Below are 15,598 nucleotides of genomic sequence, written 5' to 3'. Positions count from 1 at the left end.
TCCATCTCCTCTCACCCATTGGCTCCTTGATGGATGCTTGGTCCATTTAGCACTCCGGGCCTCTCCATCCATTGGCTGGCTCTCTATCCATCGCTTGCTAATGCTCTGCCCATCGGTCTCTCTATTGATCTATTGGCCTGTCTGAGCGCCTGTCTGTGCACCTGTCTGACTCTCCGTCCGTGCTTCTCCCTCTGCCTTTTCCTTCTTCCTCATTCTGGCCCCTCACCCATCTTTGTCCCCAAGCTCTTTCCTCTGCACTCTGGGTCCTGTTTCTCCTCCCTTACATCCTCCAGGTTGGAAAAAGGGCAGGAGCCACGTTACATTTGTACTTCTGGGCTGGAATCTGTCCACCATCTATTTTAGGGACCTGAGATGAGACTGTGGAGTTACGATATCCCAAGGTCCATGGACAGAGGATTTAGGGCCTGATTTTTAAAACTGAATTCTTTGAGGACTGGAGAGCACTCCAAGTCTGATGAGTGAATTAAGGGGCCCGGTTTCTCGGGGGAGAGGGTTAGAAGGCAGCAGGAGCCTGCCTGCTCTCCAGGCACAGAGAAGACCCAGCTGGTACCCGAGCCTGTGCCAGGAAGGGAGAGGAGATGTGACCCTTGATGCCCCCCAGAGATAGAGCCGGGCTGGTCACAGCCCCCCAAAGAGCAGATTAAACAGAGCTTCCATCTTGCTGCTCCTGCCTAAAACGAGGATGTGAGATTAAAACCTGTCACTAAGTCTGAGCCTGCCCCCAGCAGAGGGAGGGAACTGACTGCCCCAGTAACATAAAGCCATCACCCCATGGCCATCAGGATACCCAGCATTCCACCATTTTGTTAAGCATTCCATCCTTTTGTTAAGCAATGCCCTCTCCCTGCCTCATTCTCTCTGAAAATGCAGACACCCTTGGGAGGGAGGATGCATCAGGTCAGAAACCCCTGAGAGTAGATTAGCTCGTACCAGTGGTTCTTAACTTTGGCTACAAGTTGGAATTATCTGGGGACTTTTAAAAATCCTGATGCTTCATCCCCAGAGATTTCCATTTAGTTGCTCTGGGGCACAAGCTAGGCTTTGAGAGGGAGCAGGTGTCAGTAGCCCCAGAGCACTGGGCCCCTGGGAAAAAGGGAGAACACAGAACACAGAAAGGTGCATAGAATGCGGAGAGGTACAGAGAAGCACCTGAGCTACACTGCCACCAGCTCCCCGACCCCCTCCACCATCCCGAAGCCTCACCAGCCCCCCATCAGCCCGCTCCCTTCCATGATGCTGGCCATGGGCCTGGCTGGATTGAGGAAGATCAGCTTGTCGCCTCTTAGTACCATCAGTACCAATCCCAAGCAGTGCTCTGACACAGTGGTTCTCAAACCTGAGCGCACATCAGAGGGCTGTAAACAGATTGCTGGGCCCTCCCCCAGAGTTGTGCTTCAGCAGGTCTGAGGTGGGGGCCAAAAACGGGCATTTCTAATACATTCCCAGGTGATGCTGATGCCGCTGGTGTAGGGAGCACCTGTGAGAACCACAGCCTTAACAGCCAGGTCATTACCCATAGAAGGAGCCAAGGCTCACGGAGGTTAAGAACCTGTCCAGAGTTGCCCATCTAATGAAGAAGAGTCCAGGTCAAAATCCAGGCCTGACCCTGAATCCCGTCCTCTTTCTACTTCACCCTATTGTTACCCTGTTGCTTAGGGGCAGGGCTGGATGCAAGACCAAGGGACGTGGATGCAGGATGCTCAGGGAAGTCCTGTCCAGGGAGAACAGCTGCCCCAAGACCACCCGGCACACCTGACCAAACACTAAACTCCGTCCACTGGGGCCATCCCAGAAAACAGCCAGGCCAGGCCCACCTTTGGCCTCCATCAGAGCCCCACCTCCCTTGCTTTGGGGGGCTGCAGTGGGGGGTGGGTGCTGGGATTACCAACAGGGAGAGATCAGCATGGGCTGTGGAGTCATTTTGCAAACAAAGGAGGAGAAGGGGATGAAAGTTTCCAGCAGCATTTGCTCAGCAGTTTTTCATACTTAATTAAGGCCCTCGTTAGCCTGTCAGATCCTGATCGTTTCCTTGCAATATTAGCACTCCTCCTGGGGTATTCAAGGACCCCTGCTTTAGCAATAGTGTCTCTTCCATAATTATATTACCTTCATTTTGTTCGAACGGGCGATCTGTATTAGTTTATGACACTGGGTCCCTAATTACATGGTGCTTATATTTTTACACCTAAGTAATATGAAACAATAATCATTCTCAAAGAGGATCGTTAGGATGATGTATTATCATTTAAATACTCATAAAAATTAGAGTTGCCTCTTGTGGGGCAACGGGATCTAATTACCTTCTATCCAGCCTGTGCCTCCTTTCTCCCACTCAGAGCAAAGCAGACGTGGCCTTTCCCTTTGCCCACAGCTCCTCAGAAGCCAGTGGAAGTGCCACCAAAGTTGTCACTCGCCAACGTGGCTCTTTGAGGCCTGGTGTCACCACTGTCTCTCATCATCATCATGCAGCAGGGCTGCCCACAGGGGGTGGGATTAGGTTAAGCTCAAAGGTAGGTCTCAGATGGAGAGGGTTAAAGGCAGAGCAGACCACCCAAGTTGGTCTTAGAGAGTGTTTTCCATCACCCAAAGCATTTTGGTGTCTTCAGATGCAGGGACAAGGGACAAAAATGTAATGATCCTAGAGGTCCTAAAGGTGTCCGTGGAACCTCTTCTCCCCTGCCCCAGGGTTGCTTGAAATCCTCTTTCCTTCTTTTCCTTCCCTTCAGCTTGGTATGAGGACACAAGGGTCCCTAGAGCCGGGCCTTGGTTCAGACCCCGAGCTCAGGTGACACAGAGGGCTGGCAGCCATCAGATAAGAGCATCAGTTACAGATCCCTCCAGCGCTGGCTTGGTCCTCCAGGTTCTGTTACGTTCAGCGGACGTGGACTCCCTGGGCTGTGGTGCCTGCTGGTGAATCCCCAGGGGCTCATGCCTGGAGGTCATCACCTTCTTCCCCCAGCGTTTACCCAGAACCAGGAACGTGCCACCCAGAGCCCAGGAACCAAGCTCTAAGGCTCTCTATTCACCCAAACCTCCAGGAAAGGAGACTGGGTTGACTTCCCGGTCACCAGCCCAAACCTCTCGCGACTCATTGAATCAGGAGGGCCTCCCACTTGTGTAACCCAGAGTTCCTCTGGCTGGGCAGCAGGGCCCTGCCTGCGCATGGACGTGTCCTGTACCTTCCTAACCAGGCCTTTCAACTCTCCCCCTTCCCTGGCAGTGCCCAGCCAGCCCCCCGAGAACGTCCGAGCCCTGTCCATAACTTCCGACGTGGCCGTCATCTCCTGGTCAGAACCTCCACGCAGCACCCTCAACGGCGTCCTCAAAGGCTATCGGGTCATCTTCTGGTCACTCTACGTTGATGGGGGTGAGTCTGCTGGGAGTGGTGGCCGGCTCGTGGAGCGAGAGGCACGGGGTTGGTGGAGATCCATACTAAGAGTTGAGCATCTTCCGTGGGATGTCGAGTGGAAGTCCAGCCCCTCCTCCATACCTGTCATCCCGGGGTCAGAGCCGGGGCCAGGGTGGGTGGGGTACACATAGTCATCTCCCTGGTGGGGACGGACACCAGCTGCTCCTGGACAGCAGTATGTTGGGCAGTGATTTGAGGGGTGAGACAGGCACGTTTGCTTTTCTGATGGAATGTGTTGATATTAGGACTTTGTGGCCATGTCAGTCAAGGGACAGGTGGCACGCTCAAACAGGGCAATTGAGGAGACTTTAATGAAGGTGCTGCTTTCCAAGGAGTCTGGAGGGAGGACGGGGCCCATGGGATTAGCAGAAGCAGGAAGCCGTCACAGCCTAGGCCTGAAGGGGCAAGAGGAGGAAGCAGGGCCACCAGAACCCAGGGAGAGCCACCCCTCAGGCAGACGGGCAGTGAGGCATGTGGTCTGTGCAGATGAGCGGCCCAGGACCTGGAGAAGGGTGCACGGTGGAGCTGGGGGTAGGAATGGCAGAAGGAGAAAAAACAAGACAATGGCCCGACCCTTCGGGTGCCTGCTTTCCCCTGGGATGCAGTAGTCCAGACAGGCTTGTGTAGCCCCAGACACACCAAGCCCCTGCCCACTGGTGTAACAGAGCCCTTGCAGTGACCAGGAAGTCTGCAGTCTTGCAAGCCAGAGGCCCAGCATCCCAAACTACGGAAACGAGTTTGCCTCCCCAGAGCCTCAGCCTTTTGCCACTTGTTCCCTGGCTCCTCCCTTCTCTCCTGGAGGACCTGGGACTCCAGCTCATGGTCATCCCTCCGTGGCAGCTGCCCTCCCCTTCCCGACCTGGATTCTGCTCTGCCCAGAAGCCCTGCTGACAGTAGTTGTCTCTCCCTGCCACACCTCCATCATCTCCTCCCAGAACACAGAGACCTGAAGGTCTCCCAAGGCCTTATACGATGAGATGGCCTCACATATCTGTGCTGAGCCAGGGATGGGGCCTCGTTTTCCAGAATTTGCTTCCACTTTTCTAAGCCTGTGGGTCCCCACTCAGCCGTCAGGTGAGGAAGGCATCAGCCTCTCTAGTCTCCAAAGGCAACGTGGATTGATGGCCATGCTGCCCTCTTCCTGGGTCTTTCTCTGTCTCTAGTCCTGGACAGGTCCACCCTGGTTTCTGACCTTCCCAAAAAGGAAGGTCCCACCACTCAGGCCTCTGAGGTTCCCCTGCACCGACCTGGAGTCCCCTCAGGCTGGGCCTGGCGTCCTCACCCTCTGGAATCTGGCCGACTGCTGCCTACCCCTGGCCGGGCCCTCTGCCGGGCCTTGGCCTGCGCCGGGTCCCTGAGAGGCGCCAGGGTAGGTTTGCCAGCACTAATCTTCTACAAGCCGGTGTCTGGGGCTGTTTTCTGAAAAGCCAGTAGTCCCAGGGGGAGGGCTGTAAGCTCAGGAGTCTGTCTCTTTCCTCCTCCTAAGGCCCTGGCCATCCCATGGGACCCTCTCCCTAAGCCCTTCTTCAGAGTCTACAGCACGTTCCTTGGCAGAGCCAGGATGACAGGTCCTCGCTGAGCCCGAGGAAGGCTTGGCCCTTCCACCAGCCTCGCCCGCGTTCTCTGTGCGGGTTCTTTGCAGGGAGGGTGTCCTCAGTGGTGGGGAGAAGGTAACGGGGGTTGACCCCTTATCCTCTCAGGAGGTCAGGGTGCTGGTCCAGGAGTGGTCAGGTGCAGGGGAGGCATCCTCAGCCTGTCATCCCCCGAGGATCCACCGCCTCGGGAGAGCCGAGAGCCCAAGGAGGTGCCGGGCAGCCAAGAGGAACAGCTGCGGACTGGCCACCTGGTCCAGGCGCCCCTCCAGGTCCAAGTCACTCCTGGGGTCCCCCACATGGAGAGAGGTTTGGGTGGAGGACAGGGAAATGTGGCTTGGAGAGATAGAGAGATGGGACTATCCTATAGGGAGAGTATCAAGCTGAATTTGGTGCAAGGTTGACTAGGGGCCAAGGCCCGGCTGGCGTTTGTCGCTCACCCTGGTTGGGCCACTTGGGGAGAAATGTGGTCCGGGAGCAGTGCCCCAAATCCGCACCCATGAACTTGACGTGGAGGGTCCCCCTAGTCGCCACCAGCATGGAGTCAAGGTCTGAGCCCAGTGGAGCAGGCCGGCCGCGAGCCCAGCCTGGCGGAGGGGCGGCGGCCGGGGGACGGTGGCCTGGCCGGCCTGGGCCGCACTCAAGGGCTGCTCGTGTCCGGCAGAGTGGGGCGCGATGCAGAACGTCACCACCACGCGGGAGCGCGTGGAGCTGCGAGGCATGGAGAAGTTCACCAACTACAGCGTGCAGGTGCTGGCCTACACCCAGGCCGGGGACGGCGTGCGCAGCAGCGTGCTCTACATCCAGACCAAGGAGGACGGTGAGTGCGCTGCTCCGGCCCCGGCCTGGCCTCGGACCGCGCGGCAGCCCCCAGGGCCTGTGCCGGGCGCTGCCCTCGAGCCGCCCCGCTGCTCCCGCAAGGAGAGGGGTGAGAGCAGAGCCCCGTCCTTCGTCCTGTCCCTCTGGTTCGCTGAAGGGTGACTCTGAGGACACTGGGGAGAACACTGCTTGGGGAGAACACAGCTTACCGTAAGTGGGGGTGAGGTGCACCGGGACTCGAGCATAACCTCACAAGCCACCGTAACCCCCCACCCCTGCAGCACTGGGTCAGAGGCCAGATAAAGCCTGTCCCCCCACCCCAGGAGCATACTTTATGGCATCTGCTCCCCTGCAGGGTTCAGCCTGCTGTCCTCTGGATACAGACGGTGGGGATTGGGGAAAACAGGAGCATCACCCCGCATATCCTAGGCTAGGGACCCGGCGATCACCCCACAGAGGCCCCAGCATGGGCCAGGCCCTGGACTCTGGTGTGCAGGGGGCTCTCAGGGAGGGAATGGGATGTGCTTCCACTTGGAGCTGTGATGTCAAAGCCCTTCTCCATGGGGGCAGAACTGGAAGAAAACAGAGATAAGGAGCCAGATCTCAAGGGGAGAGTGACGGAGTCAGATGGGGGAGGCTGGGAGCTGAGTCAGCCCTGGAGGGATCAGGGTGAGAGAAGGGCCAGACTTCCTGCCTGAGCTGGAGCTGCACACCTCCAGGGGCCTTGCCGGGTCCAGGAGGTGCTGTGCGTGACCGTGCACAGCTCCCAGCTCCTCTTCCACTTCCTTCCTCACTGCCCCCCAACCCCATCACTGAGTTGCTTCTAACCCTTCTGAGCCAGGCGCTATATCGGCAGGAGTCGGTTGATGTTAAGTGCTTTGCGCACAGTGGGCGCTTCATAAACGGTAGCCAGGGCTGCCATCATGGCTTCCTTCCCACGCAGCCTCGGTTTTTTCAAAGGATACAGAGACCCACAGTCTAGGCCCTACCCAGACAGTTTAGCAGCAGGAGCTGGAGGGGTGAGAGGAGTTAAAAGGAGCAGATCTAAAGTGATGATGGAGATGTTCCCAGTGCAGCCCCACGCTTGGTGACTTGGTGACCGGACCCGCTCAGATTAAATGCTCCTTACTCTCCCTAAGCCCCTCCCATTCCATCAGATCATCCCCCCTCCCCCACTTAAGCTCTGAGCAATTAAATATTTACCAACCTGCCCGCCCTACTTTTCCCGTCATTAATCCCCCCAACGAGGTTTCCTGGGACAGCTCCTGGCAGAGCCACCTGGTCTTGTGTGGAGACCGAATGGAGACGGTGCTCAGCGCCTGGCCCCTAGGGCCTCAAGGACACACACACACACACACACACACACACACACACACACACACATACACATACTGGCACCTTCTTGGCCTCTAGAAATTAACCACCCAGACCCCCAGACTTTTTGTGTCCTATTCTGATGCAAGGCCTGAGTTGTAAGCACCTACACATGTTTAACTGACCAAGGTGAGACCCCACAAGGGTATCCAAAGGTCTAGGAGCACCATCCCTCCCTACCAAGAGCTGTCGACCCCCTACCCTTGAGCTGCCTACAGAGCCACACACAGGGACACGCACAGGCAGGGGCCAGGTCCCAAGGCAGCAGCTTCACTGAGTGGAAGGGACACTGGTAAACACAGCAACTGTGTGTGCCCCAGCCCTGCCACTTATTGGCAAGTCACTTAACCTTCTGACCCTCAGTTTCCTCATGATAAAATGGGGACAGTGCCTCTTCTAGACGTTGTAAGAAACAACATAGCTATAGAATCCTTTCTAAAATGTCAAGTGCTAGCAAATGGTGGTTGCTTTATACCTGCCAAGAGCTGGCAATGAAATGACTGCTTCTGATGGACGCAGGTGCCCTTGAGGGAAGCCTAAGCTAAAAGGAGCCTACTGTCAGATGAAGTCTCATCCAGAACAGTGGTCATAACTTGACATGTGTGTGACGTGCCATCATAAGCATGATTTAACCTTCCAATAGCCCTATGGGCTAGGTATTCTTTCCATTTTAGAGATGAGAAAATGGAGCCCTAGAGAACTAAAGCAACTTGCTGAAGGTCACAGAGCTAATGGGTGGCAAATCAAGGCTTTCTTGCCTCCCTAGCCTCTATACTTTCCATCGTACCACTTGTATCGGTTAGGACACCTTTGGTTGATTTTAGCAATAAGCATATTTATTATCATATATAACAAGAACTGTTGAGTAGGGCAGCTCCAGGGTTGGTTAACGCAGTGATTCCGATCTTTCTGCTCTGCCATCCTCAGCCTGTCAGCTGTTCCTCCCATGATTTCAAGAAGGCTGCAGCTCCAGGCATCACGCCAGACAAGACAGAGTTCAGGATGAGAGAAGCAGTCTCTTCCTATGGGCTTCTCTTGGGAGTAAAAGAAACCTTTCCCAGAAATCCCCTCAACAGGTTTATGCTCATTTCCCATTGGCCACAGTGGGGCAATATGCCTCTAGCGAAGCTAGTCACTGAAAGGAGAATGGAATTATCATGGCTGACTTACTCTACGCCTGATAAATCCTCTTGTGTAGGTGATGAAGACAGCTTTCTCTGAAGGGTGGAGGAGCATGGGTGACCCAAGCAAGAGTGAGACTCTGTGTGCAAGGAATAGGAAGGAATGATAGCAGAGGGGTAGGTGGACAGCCAAGCCCGCCCCAGCCGCGCTGCTCCAGCTCCACCAGATTCTCCCATTTGTAGGTGGTGGTCATTAGTTGTTACTCAGCTGACTTGGAAAGCAGACAGACCCACATTCCAATTCCAGCTGCGCCATGGGACAGATACCCTAATCTGAAGACTCTGTGACTCCGTACCCACCGCTATCACTCCCCCTCAGGAATTTGCATTTTGCCAAAGGAAAAAAATTACCAGAAAATTGAGAGAAAGGCAAGATACATAAAAAGATAAAATGCAAACATATCAATTCAAGCTCATTTCTTAAGTCCAGATCTCTCAGTCTGAGCCTGGTTTCAGGCTGGCTTGGCTGCACTAAGTTCATGCGCTACAAAACCTCTTGCCTACCGCTTGTCTCCCCTGTGAATACCAGACCTAGCTACATGGCCTCGGAGTGCAAAGTTGGGTTGGATTTTTAGACCACTTTATATGTCTTTAACTGAGGAAGAGGCTTGAACTAGAGCCGCGTGTCAGGACGGTAACTCTTGTAGAAGCACGGAGGATTGATCGCAGGAAGGGGATGGGGGAGATAAGGACTTGGGTCAGAGAGGCCTCTTAGAACCTGTGGGCATCTAGACAGAGAAGAGGAAGGTGTGTGCTAGTTCAGCAGCAGTGAGGATGAAGGGAGGAGGAGGGACACGTCTAGGGAAACATATCAGAGGAGTTCCACTTCCAGGAATGGTAGACGCGGTAACTCAAACCCACTCTCCTCCTTGCTGGGACACTAGGAAATATGAATAAAATATTTTTTAATACTTGCTTCAAGGTATCAGAGAGCTGGCAGGAAAGTAAAGAGTTACTGGGCCAGGATCCGAGGGAGAATGGAGGCCCAGGAGGTGAGCCTGGTATTTGGAACAGCTCTTGCCCTCGGGGGCATTTGCTGAATCTGGAGGCAGTGACTGAGAAACTGAGCAGTACTAGAAAGACATTAATTGGAGGCCAGGGCCTGCTAGGGTGTGTGGGTCTGTCTGGTGAACCCTCCTCCCATCCCCCTCACCCCCCCACCCCCACCTACTTTGAGTTGAGACCATGAAGGGCAGAACTCTAAGATTAAAAGTGGACCAGAAGTAGCTCAGCCTCAAATCATCTCAGTCCTAGAAATTAGATTGAGGTGACCTCAGGTTGCTAGTGCCCCAGGTTGCAGGTGCCTGTCAGAAGCAAACATGAATTCTCTCTTTAGGAAGATTACATCACCTGAGACCTCAAATTATTTCCACAAACAATTTTGCAAATAATGTGTCTGGCATACAGTAAAAAATAATGGTGACAATGTGAACAAAAGCCAGCAGAAAAAAAAAAAAAGACAAAACAGATCCACAAGAGTTCCAAACATAGGTTTTATCAAATATGGACTTTAAAATAATGATTCTTAACAATTGAAATTTGAAATTTTAAGAGTATTGGAAGCTATCAAATGGAAAATCTAGAAATAAAAACTATTAATAACTGAAATTAAGAACTCACTAGATGGGTTTAACAACAAATTAATCACAGCCAAAGAGATAAATAGTGAACTGGAAGATAGGTCAGAAGATAATATCTTCTGATATTATAAAGACAAATGAATGGAAAATAAAAGAGCAAATAAGAGATATAGAGCAGTGATTTTCAAACTTTACTGTGCATACAAATCACTTGGGGATCATGTTAAAATTCAGATTCTGGTTTAGTAGATCTAGGGTGGAACCTGAGATTTTGCATTTCTAACATGCTCCCAGGTGACACTACTGCTCATCCATGGACCACATTCTGAATGTCAAGGACATAGAAGATGTGAGAAGATACCCCAAAGAAGAGGACAAAGAGAATGGAGCAGAAGATAAAATGTCTGAAACCTTTTCAAAGCTGTGAAAGACATCAAGCCCAAATGCACGAAGCTCTACAACCCTCACAGGCAATAACTTAAAGAAATCCACACCTAGGCTTATCATAATAGAGCTGCTAAAAAACAAACACAAAGAGAAAAATCTTAAAAGCAACCGGAGGAAAAAAAGACCACTTACCTTCAAAGGAGCAAAAATTAGATTGTCAGCTAACTTACCAGAAACAATGGAAGCCAGAAAACAATACAATGGTATATTTAAAGTATGTGTGAAAAAGTAGTTATCAACCTGTGATTTTTATACCTAGCAAAAATATTTTTCAAGATTAAGATGAAATAAAGACATTTTCAGACAAAAAAAAAACTGAGAGAATTTATCATCAGCCTACCTGTCCTGGAAGAAATACTAAAGGGTATTCTTTCACTAGAAGGAAAATGATCCCAGGTGGAAACCCAGTGATGTAGGAAGGAAAGAAGAACAATTAACGGTGAATATATGGGTAAATCGAAATCAATATTGATTGCATAAAATGGTGATCATGTCATCGTCTTGAAGGGGGATCTAAAATATATACAGAATTAAAATATACAACAATGACATGTAAATTGAGAGAGGGTAAATGCAAGTTCTAAGTCCTTGCATTGTCTGAGAAGAAAAGTGCCAATTAATAATGTTAGACTTTGGTAAGGCAAAGATTCACATTGTAATCTAAAAGTAATTAAAGACTGTATTATAGCAAAACTAACAGAGAGGGGGAAATAGAGTATTTTTAATACTCAATCCAAAAGAAGGCACAAAGGAAAAAACAATAGGTGGGACAAATAGAAAGTATTTAGTAAGATGGGATATTTAAACCCAAATATATCAGTAATAGCATTAAAGATAAATTGACTAAATTCTCCAATTAAAAGATAAAGATTGCCAGATTGGCTAGCAATGAAACAAAACCCAAATATGTGCCGTTTATAGGAGACATCGAAAACATAAAGGTGTAGAAAAGTTAAGCATGAAAAGATGGAAAAAGATAGATATACCATGTAAAACTAAGAGAAAACTGGAATATTAATATCAGATATAGTATGCTTTAAGGCAAAAAATCATTCTTAGAAGGACACTTTGTTATGGTAAAAGACTTAATTTACTAGGCAAATAAAACAGTTCTAAATTTTTATGAACTTAATAACCTTGAAATACATAAAACAAAAACCAACAGCACTACAGGGATAAATAGATAAATCTATAATCGTAGTGGGAGATTTCAACATATTTCTCTCAGTAACTGATAAGAAGAAAAAAGTATGCAACAACAGAGAAGATTTGAACACTGCAAATTGCCCCAGTGGCCATCCATAGACCCCCTTGCATCCCGAAACTGCAGAGACCCCTGGCAGAGGTAAATGGCAAGGCTGCAGCAGTGAGGAAGGGCAGGGTTAAGGATGATTGCCAGCTTCTGGGTTCAGGTCCCTGGATGGATGATGATGCTGTTTTTAATTATTTTATTTAACCTAGAATTGTTGACCACTTATTAGATTTAAAAAATTGAGGTAGGTGCTAAAAGCTGAGAGTCAGGGGAGGGAATGCAAAAATACTAGTTGTTACAATCTACTGAGCGTCTTCTATGTGTTAGGCACCATGCCAGGTGCTTTATTTTAATTAGCACTAATTCTCACTACAGACCTTTAATGTGGTTGTTATGTCCCTATAGATGGGGAAACTGAGGCTCAGAAAGGTAAAATAAGTTGAATAGGATACCATCACAATCTTCAAAGGAGCATAAAAGCTCCCAGGAGGGAAGACAAGTCACAACAATACAAGAGGAAAGACCAAGAAGGAGACTGTGGGCTGCAAACAGGATGCTTCCAGTCTCCCAGGCAGAGCCCTGGGGTCCCAGCCAGGCCAGGCAGGCTCAGACATGGGAGCAAGGGGAGGTCAGAATCCATACAGATTGGATCCACTTAGGATGGATTTCTCAGCCAATTCTAAAGTAGACTTTCCCTCCTGAAAAGAGAAAGGGCCTAGCCAGCCCCCCAAGGGCTGTGCCCTGAGCACATGGCAAGGAAACACAGTCACCCACTGGCTGACCACTGACCCTTGACCCTCGGGAGGAGGTCTGCTCTGTGAGTCTCTAGAGTCCCCAGCCTCAAGGAGCTCACAGGTCAAAAAGCAAAGTGACCTGTATATTTGTTTGGCCTAAGTACAAGCTTTGTTAGTAGAGCATTGGGGCGGGGATCAGATTAGGGTCTTTGGGATCAAGATGAATTCCTTATGGGTTCTGTTTCTTTCTTGTGTATCTTAAGTCCTTGGTTCTGGCCAAACAGTTCTGAAACTGGCCACTCCCAGTGCTTCCATCTCAGAGACTTTGTTACAAGCCCCTAATAATCACCACCTGTTTGCCATGCTAGAACCTCCTCCTTTAAACCACAGCTCGGAGATGCCTCCTTCAGGCAGCGCTCCCAGATTGATCTGCCTCACTCTCCCCACCCTGTCATTCTTTCCCAAAGGCTTTGCTCCTCCTTTCTCTAAACTGACCCGACCTTCCCCTGCTCAGTTCCAGGTCCCCCCGCTGGCATCAAAGCTGTCCCTTCATCCGCTAGCAGTGTGGTTGTGTCATGGCTCCCCCCAACCAAGCCCAACGGGGTGATCCGCAAGTACACCATCTTCTGCTTCAGCCCCGGGTCTGGCCAGCCGGTAAGTGGGCCCAGGGCCAAATGATGAGCAGGACAGGAGAAAGAGGAAGTACCTGTAGATCAGCTGGCTTCTGGGCCAAACCCTGGGGCTGCTTATATCTGTGCTTCTTCTTGGATTCATGGATAAGTATGGGCACTGGTCACCCAAGAGTGGCTAAAGCCTTACCCCAGTCCATCTTGGGTCAGTCCTCTGTTCCAGGGGCTGCAAGATTATCACAAGCCCTGGAAGCTCCTTTGAGTCAGGGGTCACGTTCAAGCAGGTGGGAGGACAGGGCCTCAGCTCTTCTGGTCTGGCTGACCAAGGAAGCTCCTAGCAGATCCCAGAGCTCTGGACTGGGGACTCGCTGGCCCACGGCCTTTGGAAATGAATCAAATTTTCAGTATGATCAGTCCGGGCTTGGAGGGCTGCTGGAGCTCTACCCTGAGCGGCCCCCTCAGCATGGCGCCAGTTGAAGAGAGAGGAGAAGATGGGGGACAGATGGGGGAAGGCAAAGGCATCTCTCTCTGGGCCAGGGTCTGGGCCTAGCCTAGGGGAGAGGGCTGAGAGATAGCTCTATCTGCCCAAACCCGGGAGCAAAGTGGGCAGCCCCCAGGCTGGGGCACAGTGCGGGGGGCTAACCCCTGCCCTCTACTGAGGGCTGCTAAGAGGGACGAGAGGATGAGGGTGCCGTGGGATATGCACCCATATCCCATAATAGGCATCCTTCCCTCTGCCTCTTTCCTTATCTCCAGCCACTCAACCAGAGTTCTGCTGGGTGACTGCTCTGAAGCACACCTCTTATAGTTACAAGAGCAGGTGCAAAGACACCTGCCCTTGGGGCGCTTCCAGTCTAGTGGGAAAAGCAGAGGGGTGCTCCCTGGGGGGGGGGGCGTGAGTACTATCAAGAGATGTGCTCAGGACCGGGGAGAGCAGGGGGCAGAAGGAGGCCAGCTTCTCCCTCCATCAGCAACTTGTGATGTGACAGCAGCCCCAGCACCTGCAGATGAGCTTCTGGCAGCCCGGAAAGCTGCCCTGAAATTGCTCGGTAATTGTGTCATCATCTCATCCTCTGTCCTCTGCTTTCCTGTGGCCTTTCTGAATTACCCTCTGAGCTGTAGGTGGCCCCGCTCCTCACCAGTGAGGCCAGAGTTCTATTACCAGAGGGGAAGCCCAGAAATGTCTTTTCAATGACTCCGTCCCCTCCTCTCCATCCTCACAGCCACTACGTCACATGCAGAAAAGTACATATATGATGACTATACAACTCCATGAATTTTCACACATCCAAGTATGCAGAAGGGGGGATTCCCAGAGCAGGGAACAGGACAACACCCCAGAAGGTCACCACCCTCCCCCTGCAGGCGTAACCACCATCCTGACTTCAGATTAGCATTTCCTCTTTTTGTACTTTATATTACACACACACACACACACACACACACCATTTGCCTAGCTTCTTTGACCCAACATTATTTTGAGTTTGTGAATTTCATCCATATTGTTGTGTGTGGTTAGAGATCATTCACTGTCACTTCTGTATAATTTTCAATTACGTGTGTGTGTCACAGTGTATTTATCCATTGTGTTATCCGTTGATAGGCATTTGGGTAGTTTTCCGTTTGGAGCTATTACAGATGGTGCTGCTGTGAAAACACTTGTCCGTGTCTCTTGGTGCTCTTGTGTATGCGTTCCTGTTGGGCCTATGAGAGGAACTCCTGGATCACGGGGTCTGCAGGTGTTAGGTTGAGAACACCCTGCCCTTGTTGGGGGGTTGTACCAATTTTCCAATCAACATTTTCAGCCATGTCTTCTGCCCCTTTTGCCCTCCTCCTCCTGCCCCTCCCACATACACACATCCTAGGCTCTTGTTACACTCGGCTTGTCACCGTCTGGACAGCCGCTCTGCCTTTCACCCCCCACCCCTCTGCCCCTGCGGATCCTACCGCCCATGGCATGTTCTTCATCCTCTAGCACACGCTGAATGCATTCGCTGGCAGTTAGCTGCTCACTCACCTGTCTCCCGCACTGGTCTGAGGGGCTCTGTGAGAACAAGGGCAGCATCTACCTATTCATCTTTGGGTCCCCAGCTGCGGAACATGGTGCCTGGAACATCATTGTCACAGAATACGTGTTTGATGAATGAATTACTAGCAGCCTGACAATTGTAAAGCCTTAAACGTTGGGCAAGTTTCCCTTCATAAATTGATGAGAGGGTGGGAACTCATTCTCCAGCTTGGGTTTGTATGGTCATTACTTCCTCTGATAATGAAGTCTTTCAAAGGGATTGGTATCTGGAAACGCAGCCTCCTCATTAACTCAGGCTCCAGGATCCCCAGTCAAGTGGCTGGGGACACATCTGCCAGGCTCCGGAGCAGAGTGCCTGGTCCCCATGCCCTCCTCCTGCTGCTGGAGACCTGGGGACCCTCCCTCCTTCCTCTTCATGCCCCGAGCATGGAGGAACCGCCTCTCTCCTGGGGAGATTTCCCATCAGACGTTGTCACACGGGGGGTGGGGCAGATGTGCTAGTGTGATGAGAACTGCAGTTCAGCCATGTTG

The 15,598-nt window shown here is 51.4% G+C and overlaps 1 protein-coding gene across 1 annotated transcript in view; it reads left to right on the top strand.

The window, feature by feature from the left end:
• DSCAML1 (DS cell adhesion molecule like 1) overlaps positions 1 to 15,598 on the top strand; it is a 349,698-nt gene that overhangs the window by 314,900 nt on the left and 19,200 nt on the right. Inside the window, exons 18-20 of the mRNA XM_082341823.1 lie at positions 3,242 to 3,388; positions 5,687 to 5,842; positions 12,924 to 13,063. Of these exons, the coding sequence (XP_082197949.1) occupies positions 3,242 to 3,388; positions 5,687 to 5,842; positions 12,924 to 13,063 (443 nt within the window). The remainder of the gene's footprint in view (positions 1 to 3,241; positions 3,389 to 5,686; positions 5,843 to 12,923; positions 13,064 to 15,598) is intronic.

This window comes from Balaenoptera borealis (assembly GCF_965194805.1).
Source record: "Balaenoptera borealis genome assembly, chromosome: 11".
In the NCBI taxonomy this organism is placed as follows: domain Eukaryota; kingdom Metazoa; phylum Chordata; class Mammalia; order Artiodactyla; family Balaenopteridae; genus Balaenoptera; species Balaenoptera borealis.
Note: the sequence above shows the minus strand (reverse complement) of the source record. Positions and strands in the feature narration are given on the sequence as shown.